We start from the raw sequence: 21,858 nt of genomic DNA, 5'->3' as shown, positions 1-21,858 counted from the left end.
GTTAAAATCCATGCAAATAAAATAGGTTGTTGAGGAATCAGCTAAAAGTCAATCAATACACACATTGAGATAGTTAGATTGAATCACACAGTTTGTAGGATCACCACTGTTATAGGCAGCAAGCCAACACCCAATCACAAACTAGTGTTGGGTTCTAGCTTGAAATATACTTATTCATGTTACTGTACTAGAACTTATTGATTACTTTACATATCTAATGAATGTCTATGTTGGGGTCAATGGAAAGTGGATAAGAACTAGGTGTATGGAAAGATACTGAGTGAGGAAGGGGGAGTGCAGAAAGTTTATATTTGATCAAAACATGGTATTGTTAAATCTCATGGCTCCTAAAGAGGGAGGCAAAGGTCTACAGTCTGGTTTCAGTCACTGATAAGGTAGGACAATCGTGGATAAGGGAAGAGCGAGAAATTCGGCCCGAGGTCAGTTCAGATGAAGTGAGAAGGAACAGTCCTATCCCACACACATGTACTTCCACTCCCATGAAGGTTCTAGCATGAGGCGGGGCCATGACTGCACCAGTGAGAGGAACCAATTAAGTTCATGACTAGCAACAGAGGTATTGGCTGTCGAGATGTGCAAAGAGTTGACTCCGCCTAGTAGGAGGGTATAAATATATGTGCTAGTGTAAACATCTCTTTGTCTTTGCACCCAGTGGGTGAATGAACCTGGTTTGAGCTTTTTCTAGTTTTTACTCTGTTTGTTCAGAACCTAACACTAGGACCCACAATAAGCACAACCAATGCGCCAAACTGGCCAACATAACAACAGCAAAGAGAGAGTGGTGACTTACTCCGTGCGATTAAATGCTGAGGCCGATCAAAACAGCAACGCAATGGAGGCCGTGTTACCAGTATGATAGCCAGGAGAGAAGCACCTTGGAGCGGATGTTAGTTTCCAGTACAGGCCGATGAAAAGCCGAGAGGGTGGCAAGCGCTACACCTAAATGCTTTTCAGTTTTTTCAACTTTTTAAGTTTAGGAGTCATTTTACAAGCCCTGAATTTATTAGATTATTCCTGACTGTTTGAAATGCAGTGTATTGACCTTTTAATTTAGCAACAAAGCTCATGTAGAGAAAACAAAACAAAATAATTGAGATATACAGTTGAAGTCGGAAGTTTACATACACCTTAACCAACTACATTTAAACTCATTTTTCACAGTTCCTGACATTTAATCTGAGTAAAAATTCCCTGTTTTAGGTCAGTTAGGATCACCACTTTATTTTAAGAATGTGAAATGTCAGAATAATAGAGAGAATGATTTATTTCAGCTTTTATTTTCTTTCATCACATTACCAGTGGGTCAGAAGTATACATAAACTCAATTAGTATTTGGTAACAATTCCTTTAAATTGTTTAACTTGGGTCAAACATTTCTGGTAGCCTTCCACAAGCTTCCCACAATATGTTGGGTGAATGTTGGCCCAATCCTCCTGACAGAGCTGGTGTAACTGAGTCAGGTTTGTAGGCCTCCTTGCACGCACACGCTTTTTCAGTTCTGCCCACAAATTTTCTATGGGATTGAGGTCAGGGCTTTGTGATGGCCACTCCAATACCTTGACTTTGTTGTCCTTGAGCCATTTTGACACAACTTTGGAAGTATGCTTCCATTTGCGACCAAGCTTTAACTTCCCGACTGATGTCTTGAGATGTTGCTTCAATATATCCACAAAATTTTCTTGCCTCATGATGCTATCTACTTTCTGAAGTGCACCAGTCCCTCCTGCAGCAAAGCACCCCCACAACATGATGCTGCCACCCCCGTGCTTCACGGATGGGATGGTGTTCTTCGGCTTGCAGGCCTCCCTATTTTACTTACTGATTCCTGGCTGTTGGTGTGGTGGTAGTTTTGTTGTTCTTGCTGTGCTCTTCTTGGCATGCAACTTCTGCTGATGACTTAACAAACAAACAAAGCAGAGCTCCTCAAATGACCTTCTAAGTCCGTGCAGAGAGGAGGATCGTGATCTCAACTGTCCCTATCCCTAACCCATGATAAACTCAGAGAGCTAAACAGAGCTATTTAAATCCCCTGTGTCACTGGCAGGAGCAGGCTGCCAAGAAGACCCCCACTACAGTGGATTGTGTGTGTGTGTGTGTGTGTGTGTGTGTGTGTGTGTGTGTGTGTGTGTGTGTGTGTGTGTGTGTGTGTGTGTGTGTGTGTGTGTGTGTGTGTGTGTGTGTGTGTGTGTGTGTGTGTGTGTGAGAAGGACTGTTCATCCCACACAGGCTGTGTGTGTGAGAGAAGGACTGTTCATCCCACACAGGCTGTGTGTGAGAAGGACTGTTCATCCCAAACAGGCTGACCCAGTCCTTGCCCCTGTCTGACCTCTGACCCATTTCTGTGTGTGTAGGTGCGATACCGTAGAGACAACCTCTCTGGCCGGCAGCTCCAGCACTTCCCCATGCTGGATGACCTCATGAAGGACATGTGTGATGGCGCCGCTCTGCTGTCAGTGGTGCACTTCTACTGCCCCGAATGTATGAGGCTAGAGGGTAGGTTGTCTTCTAACTGCCTTGAAATCATGAGTTCAGATATGTCAAGCATACCCGATCTGGCCTGCGAGCCGATTCAATGCTGGTGGTTTGAGTAAAAAAGTTATAACTCAATCTACATTTAAATGACTATAACCAAATAGAAACTGTGTAGAGATGATAATAGACCTGTATAAAGTCTCTTCACTTGAATCATCAAAGCGCCAAGCATTGAACATTTAAAAAATTGATGGTTAGAGGACAATTTTGTGCAAATTTTGACAGCAAGGAAGTATTGCCTATTTTCAGTGCGGCCCTCTGGACCTCGGTGAAGATCGAATGCGTCCCACGGGGAAAAATTTGTTACACGCCCCTGGGCTAGAGGGCACCCAAAGGAGGACGGAAAATGGGTGTCCTCCGGCTACACCATGGCGCTACCTCAAAGAGTACTGTTGAGGCTACTGTAGACCTTCATTGCAAAACAGTGTCTCAGCGATTAACTTTTTAAACTTCTCACTCTATTCTAAATATGCACCATTCTGGTTTTAGATCTGGACATAGCACTGTTTCAGCCACTATGCTTGTTTAATGTGATGTGGTAAATTGCCTAGATCATAAAACATTGTGCTGCCCTATTTATAGACTTTTCCAATGCATTTGACATAATATTCATCTGTACGCAGATGACACGGTTATATAAGCCCATCGCACCGACTGTTGACCAAGCTATGTTAGAGCTGCAATCTGATTTTGTTGCATGCAGTCAACTTTCCTGACAGTTCTTGACTCTGGTGACACCATTTACCAGAATTCAGCAGCCACTACTGTTAAACCTTTGTATGCTGTCTACCGTAGCGCCCTTCGTTTTATCACAGGTGACAGGTTTAATACTCACCACTGCATCCTGTATCAGAAGGTCGCCTGGACCTCACTAAAGTTCCGTAGATCACTTCATTACTTTCTTCTTGTTTACAAAACTCTGCTCCACAAGCTTCCAACATACTTCACTTCCCTATTTACAAAAATAAATATGAGACACCAAACACATTCACAGGGTTGATTAACTCTTGTGGTTCCGCTTGTCTCCACAAAGTTTGGTAAATTCACCTTTAGATTTAACGCACTGCAGTTATGGAATACCTTACAAAACAAATTGCACGTGAATTCCCGGGTGCTGATAGGGTAGTTTAAAATGCTCTTATTAAATGAGTTTACTGACATGTGCAATTGTATCAATTGATTATTATAAGTTGTTGTAATAACCTGATGTAATGTAATTATTAGGGATGCGCTATATATCAGTGAACATATTGGAATCGGACGATATTAGCTAAAAATGCCAACATCGGTATCGGCCCGATGTCTAGTTTAACGCCGATGTTAAAAACCGATGTCAAAGCTACCGTGGATACCTATATAACTTAGGAAGGAAGAAGGCAGATTGACATGACGTAATGAAGCCACGTAAAATTTTGCTTTACACGTACAACACAGCATTCCTAACCTAGTCCACACAATGTCTGCTGTGTGGATCGAGCAGTCATTTGAAAGGGTAAGAAAATTTCAGCGAGACAACTCAAAAGCAAAATCCATTAAAGCCAAGATAATGGAATTCACTGCCCTTGACAATCAAGCGTTCTCTGTCGTGGGACTGGTCGAGCACTGGTACACACTACCAAGTGAGCTATTTTTCTGATGTTGCCCTACACGAGTTGCACAGTAATAGCGTCACTGCTATTAGCTTCACGACATACATACTATGGAATGCCATTTGGGTCTTTGCATGTCAAAAAATATACAGTAGCACTGTCAAAGCTGTTCAAAAAACATCTGCAAACACTGGCCAAGAACGATGTGTTTACAATACCGCAATGGTAATAAAGCAACTTCTGGGGTAGCTAGCTTTAGCTTGGTACCTAGCTAGCACCAATACAACCAGCCTGAAAACAATGACCAGTAGAAACTGCAGTCATTTTCATTATTCTTAGCAAGGATTTAGGATTTTGACACTTGTTGTTCGCCTATTGAAATTGAACTTCAGTTCATGAAAATAAATAGCTAGCCAGCTGCTTAACCCTGTTGCCCAAAGCTAATGTTATAAGCAGCCAGCTAGCTTCATCTGGCTAGTGAGGCTCGACCGGACTGGGTTATGTGTTGTGAAGCTGGCCACAATAAGGATTAGGCACAATAGTGGAATTTGTGGTTTGCCTTCAAAATAAAAGTATGTCATTGACAGTGATGCAAATGAATAGAGACAGTAGATTTATGCCATACTTTTATTTTGAATGTTAATCGCAAAGTCCACTATTGTGACTAATTCTTATTGTGGCTAGCTTCACATGGATGAGTCCGACCACCATTAATCAAATAAGAACGGTCTTATAAATTAGAGTTATTTTAAATGATGACACGGCATCCAAAGTTTTAAGAGTAGTGGCTGCTGAATTCTGGTAAATGATGTCACCAGAGTCAAGAACTGTCAGGAAAGTTGACTGCACAATCTGCTTCCTTTTGTTCATGGAGAGGCAAGATCTATTCCTAAAAAATAAGCCTGTTTTAAATCTTAGCTTTTTAACTATCACATCGCAATTTTTTTTTACGTTAAACCTTTACGTTAGACCTCCTGGAGGGCAGGTAGTTTGCCCCCGGTGATGCGTTGTGCAGACCTCACTACCCTCTGGAGAGCCTTACGGTTGTGGGCGGAGCAGTTGCCGTACCAGACGGTGATACAGCCCGCCAGGATGCTCTCGACTGTGCATCTGTAGAAGTTTGTGAGTGCTTTTGGTGACAAGCCGAATTTCTTCAGCCTCCTGAGGTTGAAGAGGCACTGCTGCGCCTTCTTCACGATGCTGTCTGTGTGGGTGGACCAATTCAGTTTGTCTGTGATGTGTACGCCGAGGAACTTAAAACTTGCTACCCTCTCCACTACTGTTCCATCAACGTGGATAGGGGGGTGTTCCCTCTGCTGTTTCTTGAAGTCCACAATCATCTCCTTAGTTTTGTTGACGTTGGGTGTGAGGTTATTTTCCTGACACCACACTCCGAGGGCCCTCACCTCCTCCCTGTAGGCCGTCTCGTCGTTGTTGGTAATCAAGACTACCACTGTTGTGTCGTCCGCAAACTTGATGATTGAGTTGGAGGCGTGCGTGGCCACGCAGTCGTGGGTGAACAGGGAGTACAGGAGAGGGCTCAGAACGCACCCTTGTGGGGCCCCAGTGTTGAGGATCAGCAGGATGGAGATGCGGGGGATAGCAATCATCCAAGGTTTTGCCAGCCCTGGTTGCTCAATCGACATGCTGATACAATTTAGGGAGTCTTGTTTTCAGATTAGCCTTGTCAAAATCCCCAGCTACAATGAATGCAGCCTCAGGATATATGGATTTCAGTTTGCAAAGAGCCAAATAAAGTTTGTTCAGAGCCATCGATGTGTCTGCTTGGGGGGGATATACACGGCTGTGATTATAATCGAAGAGAATTCCCTTGGTAGATAATGCGGTCGACATTTGATTGAGGAATTCTAAATCAGGTGAACAGAAGGACTTGAGTTCCTGTATGTTGTTGTGACCACACCACGTCTCGTTAACCATGAAGCATACGCCCCCACCCCTCTTCTTACCAGAAAGATGTTTGTTTCTGTCGGCGTGATGCGTGGAGAAACCAGCTGGCTGCACCGACTCCGATAGCGTCTCTCCAGTGAGCCATGTTTCCGTCAAGCAAAGAACGTTACAGTCTCTGATGTCCCTGTGGAATTCTAAATTCCTCTATTATTTCCCAATCAGAATTCATTACTCTGTCAATGCATTCTATGGGATTGTAAAACCCATATTATTATAAGAATGGACAGAACCCCTGTCTTAATCGTCAGGTAACAGCGTTTAATTCAAGAGAGTACTCCCACATACACATTTTTCCACAGGTTATAAACTGAAAATGACGTCAGCGTTTTCTAAATGTTCTATCTCTTTCATGACACCGGTAGAGAGGCCCTATAGTTCTCGAGCCTTCGCTCCTCGCTTCGTTTCCCTCTTTTACGAAGTCGTTTTTTGGGTCGCCGGCTGGGATCCATTCTGTTGTCCTGGGTGAAAGGCAGAACACAGGATCCACTTCGCGAAAGTCATATTCTTGGTCGTACTGATGGTGAGTTGACGCTGCTCTTATATTCAGTAGTTCTTCTCGACTGTATGTAATGAAACCTAAGATGACCTGGGGTACGTACCAATGTAAGAAATAACACGTAAAAAAACAAAAAACTGCATAGTTTCCTAGGAACGCAAAGCGAGGTGGCCATCTCTGTCAACGCCGGAAGTAATACAGTGATAGTGTAATCAATGTGTAATAACTACGTAAAAAATGTAGGAACACGTTCAATTATTATGTGACGTGCAGTCATATTCAGGTCCTGATTATTCAGCAAGCTTATTTGACTCAAATGGCGTTCCATATAAATCTTGGTTGAGAATGAAATGACTGAACAAATGAACAATGAAAAAGCACAGCAAGTAAGTGAAACAAATAGGTTTTGATTATGTTTGACTGGTAATGTGGACATACGTACACTACAGTTCAAAAGTTTGGGGTCACTTAGAAATGTCCTTGTTTTTGAAAGAAAAGCACATTTTTTGTCCATTAAAATAACATCAAATTGATTTTTAAAAAATACAGTGTAGACATTGTTAACGTTGTAAATGACTATTATATCTGCAAGATATTATACTGCGGCAAACAACATTACCGTTGGAACTTAATTTGTCCGGGAAAAAAGAATAAAAACACTTGGTTTAAATCTTCACAAAAGTTTTGAAGCTGACATATGGAATTGTTTTAAGATGGTCATACTATGGATCATTTAGCTATTTGATTTTGAAATGTAGGTTCCTTTGGGTAAAAAAATATATATATATTGATTTGGCCTTCACTACTATAGCCCAGAGAAACGCGTTAATTAAATGGCAAAAAAAGACAGTCAAAAAATAAATCATAAGAAACAAGGTTTTGAAGTGTTTGTCCTGTATCTAGCAGATATTGTATAAGAACATTTCAGAAATATATACACTACCGTTCAAAAGTTTGGGGTCACTTAGAAATGTCCTTGTTTTTGAAAGAAAAACACATTTTTGACCATAAAATAACATCAAATTGATAAAAAATACACTGTACACATTGTTAACGTTGTAAATTACTATTGTATCTGGAATTGCTGTCCTCCATAGGGTACTGTATACCATGTTATTCTGTTGAAGAAGCTGTCCTCCATAGTGTACTGTAGACCATGTTATTCTGTTGAAGAAGCATTCCTCCATAGTGTACTGTAGACCATGTTATTCTGTTGAAGAAGCTGTCCTCCATAGGGTACTGTAGACCATGTTATTATATTGAAGAATCTGTCCTCCATAGGGTACTGTAGACCATGTTATTCTATTGAAGAAGCTGTCATCCACAGTGTACTGTAGACCATGTTAATATATTGAAGAAGCTGTCCTCCATAGGGTACTGTAGACCATGTTATTCTGTTGAAGAAGCATTCCTCCATAGTGTACTGTAGACCATGTTATTCTGTTGAAGAAGCTGTCCTCCATAGGGTACTGTAGACCATGTTATTCTGTTGAAGAAGCTGTCCTCCATAGGGTACTGTAGACCATGTTATTATATTGAAGAATCTGTCCTCCATAGGGTACTGTAGACCATGTTATTCTGTTGAAGAAGCATTCCTCCATAGTGTACTGTAGACCATGTTATTCTGTTGAAAAAGCATTCCTCCATAGTGTACTGTAGACCATGTTATTCTGTTGAAGAATCTGTCCTCCATAGGGTACTGTAGACCATTTTATTCTATTGAAGAAGCTGTCATCCACAGTGTACTGTAGACCATGTTAATATATTGAAGAAGCTGTCCTCCATAGGGTACTGTAGACCATGTTATTCTGTTGAAGAAGCTGTCCTCCATAGGGTACTGTAGACCATGTTATTCTGTTGAAGAAGCTGTCCTCCATAAGGTACTGTAGACCATGTTATTCCGTTGAAGAAGCTGTCCTCCACAGGGTACTGTAGACCATGTTATTCTATTGAAGAAGCTGTCCTCCATAGGGTGCTGTATACCATGTTATTCTATTGAAGAAGCTGTCCTCCATAGGGTACTGTAGACCATGTTATTCTGTTGAAGAAGCTGTCCTCCATAGTGTACTGTAGACCATGTTATTCTGTTGAAGAAGCTGTCCTCCATAGTGTACTGTAGACCATGTTATTCTGTTGAAGAAGCTGTCCTCCATAGGGTACTGTAGACCATGTTATTCTATTGAAGAAGCTGTCCTCCATAGGGTAGTGTAGACCATGTTATTCTGTTGAAGAAGCTGTCCTCCATAGGGTACTGTAGACCATGTTATTCTATTGAAGAAGCTGTCCTCCATAGTGTACTGTCGACTAAGTTATTCTGTTGAAGAAGATGTCCTCCATCTGGGCAGACAGATTCTGTAGTGCCCTTTCCTCTATGTTTATGGCGACGACGGAGCTTTAGATTTAAGTTCTTATCAACTGAGCCTAAATTGATCACCTAGCTACGTTGTCTGCTTTATTACCAGACAGTAAATGGAGCACTCCTGAACCCGATGATCCTGTGTGTGCGCGTGTAAGTAGCGTCAAGATCTGTCCTTTTCTTCTACCAATTCAAAATAATGCGAATACGTCCATGATTAAGGCTATTGTCTCTGCCATCTCGCTAGCTACAAGTTACCCTGCCCAGCTACCCGCCACAACGTTTGTGCTGGAATAGAAATATCGCGACGAACATATCCTAAGGGGAAGAAGTTTTATTTTGCCAACAAAGAAAAGGTCAATAATATTGTAAAAGTAACTAGGTAACGGATTACATAAAAACTAACGCGTTAGGTTATTAGTTACCACAAAGTATTGAGTACTTTAAGTACTTTGAGTACTTTAAAGTCACCCCCCAACACTCTTTCTGTACTAGTTATGTTGTGTGTCTGTCCTCGAGAGATTACACTATGTGTGACAAGGTTAGCTAATATAGCCTCATTCTAACAGTGAAGTAAAAATCAATCACATTTATTTTTTAAAGCCCTTTCTATGTGTCTTCCAGATATTTGCCTGAAAGTGGTGTCCTCCATAGCAGACAGCCTGTACAACATCCAGCTCTTGAGGGAGTTTTGTAATGAGTACCTGAACCGAAACTTCCACCTGCGTCCAGAAGATGTGCTGTATGCTCCCCCAGTGCTGAAGGTGAGCCCCCATTCTACTACTTTACCTCAGTGGAGAAACAGAGGCTATCATTCTTTCTTGATTTGCCTCACTCATTGCTTCTCATAGCGCATTGTAGGAGGTCAGACCTCTTCCATTGTGTTTCAGGAGGAATTGAGGAAATACAAAGAGACCCTGTCTGACCATCTCTGCTCCCTCCCTTCTGTGATTCAAACTAAATAAGGGGTTCCATTACATGGCTTTAACCTAACCTATCCAATCCTATCAGAACATTGGCCAGTTCTATAAAGAGGGAAGTAGGATGCATCTTGAAAGCATTTAAACAGGACCTCAATGCACTCACTACTAGCAGACATACAGGTAAATGCCAGAATAAAGGAAACACCAACATAAAGGGTCTTAATAGGGATTTGGGCCACAACAGCTTAAATGCACATTGACATAGATTCTATAATTGTTTGGTGTCGCATCCCTCCAATAGAGTTCCGTCTTCCACAAGAAATTCCATAATTTTGTGTTTTTGGTCGTCGAAAACGCTGTCTCAATACACTATGTATCCCTCATTTGCTTAAGTGTTTCCATTATTTTGGCAGTTACCAGTTATTTAAACACTCTCCAATGTTGTGGTGTTGACTCTGTTGTTTCTGACATCTTTCCAAAGCACAATATCATGGTGTTCATCGCAGAGCTATTCTGGTGGTTTGAGATCCTCAAGCCCGACTTTGTCCAGCCCCGGGATGTGCAAGAAGTCAAAGACGGTACAGACGTTGTATTCTTCTTCTTATAATATATTATTTTACACTGTTGTATAATATGTGCTACTGCCTTTCATTCATCCAGAGCCAATGTTTTCATCAGGTTTTTTGAATTTGTCTTTGAGCTACTCATAAGAAGGTTCCTCAGTGTTTTGGTTGACACTCTTTGCCATCAATCTCATAGTGAGGTCACTGCTGCAGCCCAAGGATTCCCGCCCCCATGTCTCCATCTCCAATGCTACCAAACGCAGCTTCCTGGCCACACCTGGCTCTCCTGACATCGTAACAACGTCCCAAAGCCCAGATATCTATAACAGGTACTACTTGAAACTCACTTTTCTGTCAGTCTGTTTCTGTCTGTGTGTTATCTTAGTTTTCTGCTAGGATTGGAATGAGCTTTTGCTCACGTGTGTGTGTGTGTGTGTGTGTGTGTGTGTGTGTGTGTGTGTGTGTGTGTGTGTGTGTGTGTGTGTGTGTGTGTGTGTGTGTGTGTGTGTGTGTGTGTGTGTGTGTGTGTGTGTGTGTGTGTGTGTGTGTGTGTGTGTGTACCTGTGTGTGTGTGTGTGTGTACCTGTGTGTGTGTGTGTACCTGTGTGTGTGTGTGTACCTGTGTGTGTGTGTGTGTGTGTGTGTGTACCTGTGTGTGTACCTGTGTGTGTACCTGTGTGTGCGGGCGTGCTTGTGTGTGCCAGGGTTTCTGTTAGCCGGTAATTGCTGGCTTTTGGCCGATTTTAAAATAAATGAAAAGTTGATAAATAAAATTGTAACCGGCCAAATTGTCCAGAGATGACATGCTACTGAGGAGAGAGAGAAAACAAGAGTGGAGCCTCGGCCTAGGCTGCTGTTGATGGCGAAGTTGGAGGCCTTTTTCATTGAAGTAAAATATAGTGAAAAGCCTAAAAGGCAGGGCTTTAGACTGCGACCCTTTGACTTGGCTGTGCGAGTTCAAACATTTATTGGTTGCATCGGTGCGGGCTGCAGATTCAGATTCATTCACCTCACTAAAAACGTTCTATTTTTTAGGAGGCTAAAACCATGATTTGGTCAAACAGTAAAGTACTATATCCTCATGATTTCTGTAATGAAAGTGTCTACATGCCAAAGTACCTGTTTCGCGGGGGCATGCTGCTGCACTCTCTCCTTTTTGGGCTTCCGAGTAGCGCAGCATCTCCGTGCAAGAGGCTTCAATATGGTAACTGGTTCGAATCCAGGCAGTATCACATCCGGCTGTGATTGGGAGTCCCATAGGCCGGAGTAGGCCATCATTATAAATAACAGTTTGTTCTTAACTGACTTGCCTAGTTAAATAAAGGTTACATAAAAAAATATGTACACTAGTTTGGAATCACTTAGAAATGTCCTTCTTTTTGAAAGAAAAGCTATTTTTTTGTCCATTTAAAATAACATCAAATTGATCAGAAATACAGTGTAGACCTTATTAATGTTGTAAATGACTATTGTAGCTGGTAACTGCAGATTGTTAATGGAATACATTGGGGCAAAAAAGTATTTAGTCAGCCACCAATTGTGCATGTTCTCCCACTTAAAAAGATGAGAGAGGCTTGTAATTTTCATCAAAGGTACACTTCAACTATGACAGACAAAATGAGAAAAAAAATCCAGATCGAGGGAGATTATCCGTGGTCTTGTATGTCTTCCATTTCCTAATAATTGCTCCCACAGTTGATTTCTTCAAACCAGTTTCAGAATGATAACTTCCAAAATGTGCTACATGACATTTATCATTAAGTCACCCAGGTGTCCCACACAAGTAGCCCAAATGTACCCAAGTGGCCAAATTGGTGAAGTTATACATTTTGAATGGTATAACTATATACAAAATACCAAAATGGTATTCTAACACATACCCCCAAAAAATTGAGAAAAAAATGAAAAAAATATATACATTAACAAAATAACACTTTCAATATTTGGAAGACCCTCAGTCCAATACACAATATTGTGCTGCTGATGCCAGGTGCCATAGCAGTCTCTTTCTGCTGTAAAGCAGAGGGTCACCAAGCATGTGGTGCAGGTGATGGGGGACTTCATTTTGCAAAGAACACAGTGACGCCTCCATGCTGTGCCCCTTTGGACCTGAGGCACATCCATGCCTGCAGAAATACATTTGGGCAGATGAACACCACTTGTGGCAGGGACTGGATGAACCAGCTTCAGTGGGGGATGGACACCTTGGCACTGGGGGCTCCCATTCGGAGTCAGTGTCACTGTGAAAGAAAATGTTCAGTTAGAATAGTTTCACATATGAGCCCAGTATCAACAGGTATAATAAACAGATGTATATAGAGTACAGGGAACATAAGGTTGAATATATTATTATAGACCTGCTAGATCTACTGTCTCATTTATAGTATGACATTTCAGCTCGAAATACTGTCTATTATATTATGACAGACCAGCTAGATCTGTCTTTATTATATTACAACAGGCCAGCTGTATCTACTGTCTCCATTTCACTTTGGACATTGTTGTGGGCCTGCCCTCCCCTCAACAGCCTCAAATAGGCTATTTCATTTCACAAATAATAGTTTATATCATTAATTTCAAACAAAGGCATTGGCATGAGAAAAACTTACCAGTCCAAAACAATGTCCTCTCCGTTCAAAAAATATTCCTCCATTTGGGAATCGCTAAATGAATCATCCTCCAACAATCTCTGTCTCATTTTCCCGATCAACTTCTTCTAAAATTGTGTGTACATCTGTATATCTAGAGTTAGATTTAGCTTTCCCTGACTTAGTCGCCATACTGATTGATATATAAACAGCTGAAGACGCGCTTTACCAAAACAACGCTGTGCGTAACATGCGTTGCTCCCCTGTATGAAACTTCAATGGCGAATGACCCTCTTTACGCCGGAGTTTACTACATGGGTTGGTCTTCCAACACATAAACATTACATGTTGCCATTTACCTCATCTCATTGGCTATCTACCCAGCTAGATTTCAAGATGATCAGTCAATCAACGAAACAGCGGTCAAAATCATTGGTGCACAATGATGTCATTACTTGTTGCCTTCAAATCGGTTTCTTTCAGTCAATACGTCCCGCAAAATGACCCATCAGGTTTGGTTGTGTTACAAACAAACCAGTTGATTGCAATGAAACCAAACATCGACTGGAAAAGTCACGTTTTGTGTGTGTATTTCACAAAATGTTTTGTGTTAGGTTATAAAAATGGATTTGATCAAACAAAAGACCATTCATTGTGTAACAATGAGCATTGGGATTGCAAACAGAGGAAGATCGTCAAAGGTAAACTATTTATTTTATTGCAGTTTGTGATTTTGTTACGCATGTGCTGGTTGAAATAGTTGTTTTTTATGGGGCTCTATCCTCAGATAATCGCATCGTATTCTTTCGCAGTAAATCCTTTTTTAAATCTGACAACGCGGTTGGATTAGCAAGATTCTAGGCTTTCGAAACATGTGAGACACTTGTATTTTCATGAATGTTTAATATGACTATTTATGTAGTGATCACCGTATGTTGTCGAATTTCATCCCGCTAACAGGTTCTGTATGCAGAGAGGTTAAATGTGCAGAAGTACTATCTCACAGCTCGATGAAACCTTCACTTTTGCGCATAGTTTATTTATTAAAACACTCACTCCCTGTGCTGGCTTCCGGACTCTCAGCGCACTCGTTACAGAATAACACCTCACCTAAGGGAAGCATCAGGAAGTGTTTTTTTTTTGTGTTTTTTTGTCAGTGTTAACGCCGGGTCCGGGAGCTGATACGGGCTCTCATGCCTCCGCCAGATCACCAGGATACCCTGCCTCAGCCAGCTCGTCGGGCTTTTATGCCTCCGCCAGATTGCCAGGCTCCCCTGCCTCAGCCGGCTCGTCAGGCTTTCATGCCCCAGCCAGATTGCCAGGCTCCGCTGCCTCAGCCGGCTCGTCAAGCTCCCCTGTCTCAGCCGGCTCTTCAGGCTTTCATGCCTCCGCAAGATCGCCAGGCTCCCCTGCCTCGGCCAGCCGGATTGTCACTTTCCCCTGCCTCAACCAGCTCCCCTGCCTCACCCGGCTCGTCGGGCTTTCATGCCTCCGCCAGATCGCCAGGCGCCCCTGCCTCAGCCGGTCTCTCATGTTCCCGCGTCCCAGCCAGCTCGACATGTTCCCGCGCTTCAGCAGGGGTGACCGGTCCGCTTTTGATCCCCGGGTTCATCCCGTTTGTCGGCGTCCTGCAGCTGGAGCTGCGTGTCGGGAGGGGGTGCTGTCACGTATACTCCCTCTCCGGCCTCTAGGTCATCAGGCTGCTGATTATCCCGCATACCTGTCACCATCATCAAGCGCACCAGCGCCTCATGACACTCACCTGGACTCCATCACCTCCTTGATTATCTTCCCTATATCTGTCACAACCCTTTGGTACTCTGTTTCATATCGGTGCGTTGTTTGTGTTCATTGTTTTGTTTATTTATTAATACACTTACTCCCTGTACTTGCTTCCGGACTCTCAGCGCACTCGTTATACAGGTACTTTCCCGAAACGGATGACACAAACAACTGGATTAGTTATTCCTTTCATGGCCTGCCTCCAGTCCACTTACCGATATCTGCACAAGAGAGCCTCATCGAAATTGGATTCTGTGAAAATTTAATTTTGAACCACTGGCAAATTTCTGGATAGGGCTGCGCTCAGAATATCCTGCCTTGGCAAATCGCAATGTTAAGACACTGATGCCCTTTGCAACCATGTACCAATGTGAGAGTGGATTCTCAGCCCTCACTAGCATGAAAACTAAATTCAGGCACAGACTGTGTGGAAAATTATTTAAGACTCAGACTCTCTCCAACATTGCAGAGTTATGTGCATCCTTTCAAGCACACCCTTCTCATTAACCTGTGCTGAATTATTCACGTTTTTGATTAACAAATAAGGTTTAATATGTAAGATGGCTAAATAAAGAGCAAAATGGTTGATTATTATTATTTGTGCCCTGGTCCTATAAGAGCTCTTCGTCACTTCCCACAAAGTATAATAAATGTATTGTATTGTGTGTTTGCCTTTGCGGGCAATGATGGCAAAAAACAACATTTGAGAATGCGCTGACCCTGGTGCTAGAGGGGTACGCAGCTGGAATTTTAATGTTTGAAGGGGTACGAGACTTTAAAAAGTTAGGAAACCACTGTTTTAGGCTTACCAGAGTTAAGCATTATATTATCTTTACAGAAAATATTCTAATCGTAAATTAAGGAATTAGCCTCCTTCTGTACGCCTATATCTGTATAGCAGACGCAGTAGTTGACAAGTATAAAGAAATTCATGTTGGTGTAGTAGAATGCCACCGGCATATCTCGATCTCTCTTTCTCTCTGGGACTAGGCCTAAGCTTCTTGTGTGGCCTAATGGGTTACATACCCGATGCATATGGATGACCGGTACATTTCTCAAATGTTCGATAAATTCAAATCTTCACTGTCAATTATCCAGCGCCAAATTCTCCTGACGCAAACCCTGGTGTGTGCGTGTTTGGGAAACTAATGCCCGATTTCTTTCTTTTGCAGTACCAAAGTCAGTCCTGCATCTAGCTCCTCACACGTATTACTCCCCCTGAGACAGAGGCAACAGAAGTCCATACAGAAGAATGACGCCTCAGGTAAGATGAACTAAATTGTATATTTTCTTTTCACATTGTCCTTTATGTGAAATTAGGCCAGCCCAGCACGGCTTGGCTTGCTCCTATAGTGTGAATCCTGTAGTGTGAATCGGGCATTTATTTGACCTTTTGTTTAAGCAGGGAGCCACCATTAAGACTAGGGTCTCTTTCACAAGGGAGCCCTGCATGCACAAGACAAAATTAAAAACAAGTCAAATACAGCACAACACAAATATTTAAGAAAAACAATGACATTCCTCAATAAGAAGGTCTGCAAGCACCAGAACATCCAATTGTAATTTATTTTGTATTTGGTTTCAGCAATGAGTTGCTTTTTAAAAATAAAAGCAGATTTACCTAGTTCGGTGGAGACCCGAGGATCCTTGAGTTAACCAACATGAGAAGCACAATATCAGACTTATAGTCGTACTGTAAATTAGTGATGTTAATTTTCACAAATGAGTAATGCTCATCACAATTTTATTTTATTTTTATCTCAATCCCATAATGTCACAAAGGCTGATGCATATATAAGGCTATTGTTTAATATTTTGTGTCTGTGTTTAGGGCAGAGAAACAGATCCAACTCTCTGTCACGTGTGGACAGTCAAGTTCAGGGGTCAAGCTTGGCCTGGCCAGAGAGGAGACAGAGGTGAGTGGTTCATTTAACATTTCAGTAATGTATGTTGAAACAAGATAAAAGAAAAGTGAGATTTCAAGTATGTGCAGCTAGGGAAGGTGAACTACAACAATGTCCTTTCATACTTCTCAGAACCCTTTCCACCTGCATGTTCAAGTTCACCTCTGGCTTCGTTAGATAGAGATGTTGAAAGATATTGTTATGGCAGTATCATGGTCTTGCTTTGATCTTTCTCCTCTTTCCTCCCCTCTTCATCTCACCCCATTCTACTCTCCCACTCGCTCCCCTCCCCACCCAGACCCCTTTCCCAGCCGGTGCCCTACGCTCTCCACTTCCCCCTGGAGAGAGAGTGCGATGGCCTGAGCCTGGCCCACTCCATCAGCAAGGACAGCCTGGGAACCAACATCATCAGAATCACACCCAAACACATGCCTGGTGGGCCGGGGATAGGTGTACAACTGCCCCCCCACAGGCTCAACGGTCAGGACATGATGGGCCACATCCGCTTCAAGGACAAGGAGATGGAGGAAGAAGAGCTGGTGGCCATCATCCACCCGGCGGCCCTGGCCAGTGCTACAGCCCCCGTGCCTCCCCCGAGAGTGACGAAATGGAGCAGGACGACCTGGAGGTCCAGAGTGAGGTGACCTCCAGAGTGTCCAGTGCTCGTCACGCCTACTGCCTCACTGCCCCTCACCCTGACCCCCAGGCTGAGAGTTTCTACCTGGAGCCCCTGATGCCAGCCGTTTTTAAGACAGCCAAAGAGAAGAGCATCAGCCTGAACAAGGAAGAGGAAAGCGGGGAGAGTACAAGCAAAGCGGTCCTTAAGAGAACCACTGAGGGTCTTAATTGCACGTTCACCCCCATCCCCAATGTGGAGGCCACCTTTGGTCACTTCAGACCACCCACGAAGGGGGGTACGGGTTCTTCTCAGCTCCCTCTGATGGGGGCAGCAGAGCCCATCACCAAGGATCAGTCTTGTGGCTTCTTCCTCCACCTGCCAGCGGAGCCCGGGGACCAGACGACGACCTTCTTGGGGCTGGCACCGAGCTACAGCCCCTTCCCCACCGCCATTACTACAGCTTGTGTGGGCCGGGACTCATACTCTGAGATTGCAAACCTGGAAGAGGAGGAGGAGGATGATCAGATGGAGCTGGCCAAGGAAGTGGTGAGGAGGGTCATGGGGAAGTGCCTGGGAGAGGGAGGGGAGAGCAAAGGGGAACCGGAGGGGGGCGAGGGCGAGTCGGCCAAGCTCCGGGAGGACATGAAGGTGTGCGAGCGCGAGGACAAGGAAGGCCTGGAAACCTGGAGCGGACCATCCAGCCCTTGCCTTAGCACGGCGTCCTGGGCCAGCAGTGTGTGCAACAGCGGCACCATGCGAATGACCAGCTTTGCAGAGCGCAAGCTCCACCGAAAGGTCAACAGCTTTCCCGACGACTGTTCCAAAAACAGCAGCTCCCAAAAGACCACACCCGATGGCTCGGAGAGCGCCCCCTACACTCTAGGAGGCTTGTGGTGCCTGCAGGCTCCTAGCCCATGTCGGCTGGCTAAAGACGGCGCTTTGCGGGTCAGAAAGGAGGTTGGCACCACCAACGTCCTGGCCTCAGAGGTGGTGCAGCTCCACATGCAGCTGGAGGAGCAGCGGCGGTCCATAGAGCACCAAAAGAAGAAGATGGAGACCATATCGGCGTGCCAGCGACTCAAGCTGGGCAAGGCTGCCTTCCTCAACATTGTCAAGAAGGGGGGTGGCAAGAACAACACGCTGCCCCAGCCCCTCAAACACCTGGAGACCCAATATCAGACGGCCGGCAAGGACAAGGCTTGCAGGGACGATTCGTGTTTGGATGTCCTGAAGGGTCAGAGGAAGGAAGGACAGCAGCAGAGGGAAAGGGACAACAGAACAAACAGTGGCGGTGCAGGGCCGCCGGACGAGGCGGGGGTCGAGCCAGACCTGAGCGAGTGTAGCCGCTCCATAGAGTTGCTGAATGAAGCCATCAGTGCCATTCAGCAGCAGATGATGCAGCTGTCTCTACAGCAGGACCGTCTGATAAAGCAGAGCGTCCAGTCACCCCTAGGGGTCCCGCATGCCGCCTCCCTTCTATCCCTGCCATCAGCCCCTACACCCACCCAAGACACCTCTTCAATTCCTTCCTCAGACTCCACCGTTACCCCCACCACTCACTCAGACTCCACCGCTACCCCCACCGACTCCAAATTCCGCCCGGCCGTGCGTTTCATGGAGACCATCACCACCGCTCCACCCACCCGCCGCCCTCCCAAACTGAGCTCCGGATGCAGCCCCAGGACCAAACCCTCAGAACTCAAACTGACCAAGGAGAATGGCAGGCCGGCTTCCAAGACCGGCACCCCTGCATCCAACACAGACCCTAGGCGCTCCCCGGGGTGGCACACCACCTCCCAAGGGGAGCAGGATAGGGACCGGAGTCAGAACAGCAGCCCCACCTGCGTGATATTCACAGAGAGCCCAAGGGCCTTGGAGAGAGGCACACTCCGTAGCACCACCTTCAAGATCAGAGATGAGGCCAACCAGCGCAGCCACAGAGACGGGCCCACCCTTAACCCTAAGGATTCAACCCCCTATGGCACCCCTCTCACACCCCACTGTGTGGACGTGGCTGAGGGGCGGGATCGTAGCGGCTCAGGGAAGGAGTTCGAGGAGGGAGGTCGAGGGAAAGGCCAGCTGATCGAGGTAGACCTGTCTGACCTGAAGGAACCATCGGAGGGGAAAGACTCCAATATAGGGGACACCTCGGCAGACGGAGAACAGAAGTCAGGGCTGGGTTTCTTCTTCAAGGTAGGAATTTTACTAAAAGTGGCAGCATCTCAATAGTCTCTCCTCGTCTGAAGTAATGAATTTCCCCTTGAGGGACAATACTTTTGTATTAGGGCTGTCAAAGTTAACGTGTTAATGACAGTTAGCTTTTACAATTGTATTTTATTTGAAGAATTTTTTTCACCCAAAAGGTTGGTGAGAAACCCTTAAAGGTCCAATGCAGCCATTTTTATCTCAATATCAAATACTTTCTGGATAACAATGAAGTACCTTAGTGTGATTGTTTGCAATTAAAATGGTCCAAATGAAATAAAAATTCTCAGGCAAGAATTTAGCTAGGACTGTCTGGGAGTGGTCTAATTTACCACATGGTGATGTCACCATGGAAGGTCAAAACTCCGTCCCGCCAAGACAGGCAGAAATTCCAGGCGGTCTTTTCAAACAGCTCTTACACTAAAGGGGCATTATCATAATTTTCTCAATTTCACAGTATTCTTCCAACCTCATAAATATGCACTGATTGTACCAAACATTATGAACACCTTTCCATGACAGACTGACCAGGTGAATCCAGGTGAAAGTTATGAGCACTTGTTAAATCACTGCTGGGTATTTCACACTCAACAGTTTCCTGTGTGTATCAAGAATGGTCCACCACTCAAAGGACATCCTGCCAGCTTGAGACAACTGTGGAAGCATTGGAGTCAACATGGGCCAGCATCCCTATGGAACACTTGGACACCTTGTAGAGTCCATGTCCTGACGATTTGAGGCTGTTTTAAGCTGCACGCATGGGCAGGTGGGCAGCTCCCCTCAGACTGCGCATCTGGGCAGAGAAACACGAGATTGAACTTCACTGAACTTTCTAGTTTTCCCCTTTAGTTAATACTATCAACATTTCGCTGTGCTATCTGAATAGTGCTCGAATCAACGCAATATTAGCCACTTTCAATGTAACATACCGAAACAAAATGAACAATGCCAGACTTGGTATGCAAAACTAACTGTGCCAGATATTTTCTTATAGGCAGCTCTCATTGGTGTAGGATTCTATTTTATTGACATGCATGACTCAGCCCGTACTCTACACAGACCGGTGCGCCAAATTGCCACATATGGATCTGTGCCATTCACTTTGAACTGGACAGCATGAGCAGTCTCGACTAGATGCGCTTGTTTTGAGATCGAAGTGAGAGTTGCATGTAGCCGCCACTGCACATGTGTTCATATTCTTTGCTATTTAGTGAGTTATTAGCCCAATCAACAATGGGGGAGTGGTTGCTTCCTACAAGAGAAAAACATTTTTGCATTTCTAGACAACTTTGAAAAGCAAGTCGAGTGAAGAGCTTTTTTTTATGGCTTAAAGGGGCAGTGTTGTTTTTTGAGACTGTTTTGAATAAGCTAAGTCGCCAATAGGCAGATGCTAGCATAACTGATTCTCTGTAATAATGGTATGGGAATAATAATGAATTATATTTTGTAAAGTGGTTTCTTGCATCAAACAACATTTGGATAAGCAGGGAAATGTCAAGCCCTGCATGTTTTTTTCAAAAGTCTCATGGAATGTAGGCTTACATTGAACACCACACAGGCTGACTGATAGGACAGCTATTTCCATGTTAAAATGTTATGGGATGCATTTTCTCCTCAGTGTTCACAGTAAACTCGTGCCGGAAGTTGCTCAGAATTTTCGTAATGTTCGAGTTTGCCCTCAGCAGACCTGAAATTTGCTCAGTGCCGAAAAAACATTAGAGGGAACATTGGGTCCAACTCAATAAATTAGGAAGGTGTTCTTAATATTTTGTACACTGTGTATATAAAACCAGGCTCATCATGTTCACTGCACTGGGCCATATCAAAATTGAAATTAATCTAAATTCATTACTGAAAATCATGCAATTAACCCGACTAATTTGTGTTGAATTTAATTGATGAAAGCACCGGACAGGGGAACTGAAATTCCCAAAGAGGCATCATCCACCATATTGCTTTAACCGATTCAGAGTTTTCAGATCAGTGCAGATTTTGTCATGTGCCTTAGCAATGAAATGGATGTTGTTCTTGTAGTAAATCAATTTGCCCCCCCCCCCTCCCAAAGGACGATGAGAAGATGGCAGAGGATGAGAGGGCAAAGCGTCGCGCTCACTTTCTCCTCAAACAGCAGCGGAAGATGGAGGAGGCACGGCTCCGCAAACTGCAGACGGAGGCTGAGAGCGAACAGAAACGAGACGAAGCCAGGTACAAACCATAGAGATGTACTAGTGAGCTGTTCCCAATGGCCACCTCTTTGAGAGCATGGGGAGAGCAAATAGTCCATTTCAGAAATATTTAGTAAAGAAATTGAA

At 44.1% G+C, this 21,858-nt stretch overlaps 1 protein-coding gene across 1 annotated transcript in view; it reads left to right on the top strand.

Annotated features, from left to right (window-relative positions):
• LOC124048675 (calmodulin-regulated spectrin-associated protein 1-B-like) overlaps positions 1–21,858 on the top strand; it is a 114,140-nt gene that overhangs the window by 70,482 nt on the left and 21,800 nt on the right. Inside the window, 9 exon segments of the mRNA XM_046369690.1 lie at positions 2,373–2,514; positions 9,587–9,726; positions 10,367–10,463; positions 10,645–10,777; positions 15,991–16,082; positions 16,650–16,734; positions 17,021–17,334; positions 17,337–19,534; positions 21,612–21,751. Coding sequence (XP_046225646.1) covers positions 2,373–2,514; positions 9,587–9,726; positions 10,367–10,463; positions 10,645–10,777; positions 15,991–16,082; positions 16,650–16,734; positions 17,021–17,334; positions 17,337–19,534; positions 21,612–21,751 — 3,341 coding nt within the window.

Source organism: Oncorhynchus gorbuscha, linkage group LG11, assembly GCF_021184085.1.
Source record: "Oncorhynchus gorbuscha isolate QuinsamMale2020 ecotype Even-year linkage group LG11, OgorEven_v1.0, whole genome shotgun sequence".
Taxonomy (NCBI): Eukaryota; Metazoa; Chordata; class Actinopteri; order Salmoniformes; family Salmonidae; genus Oncorhynchus; species Oncorhynchus gorbuscha.
The sequence above is the reverse complement of the archived record's forward strand: the minus strand, read 5'-3'. Positions and strand labels throughout refer to the sequence as shown.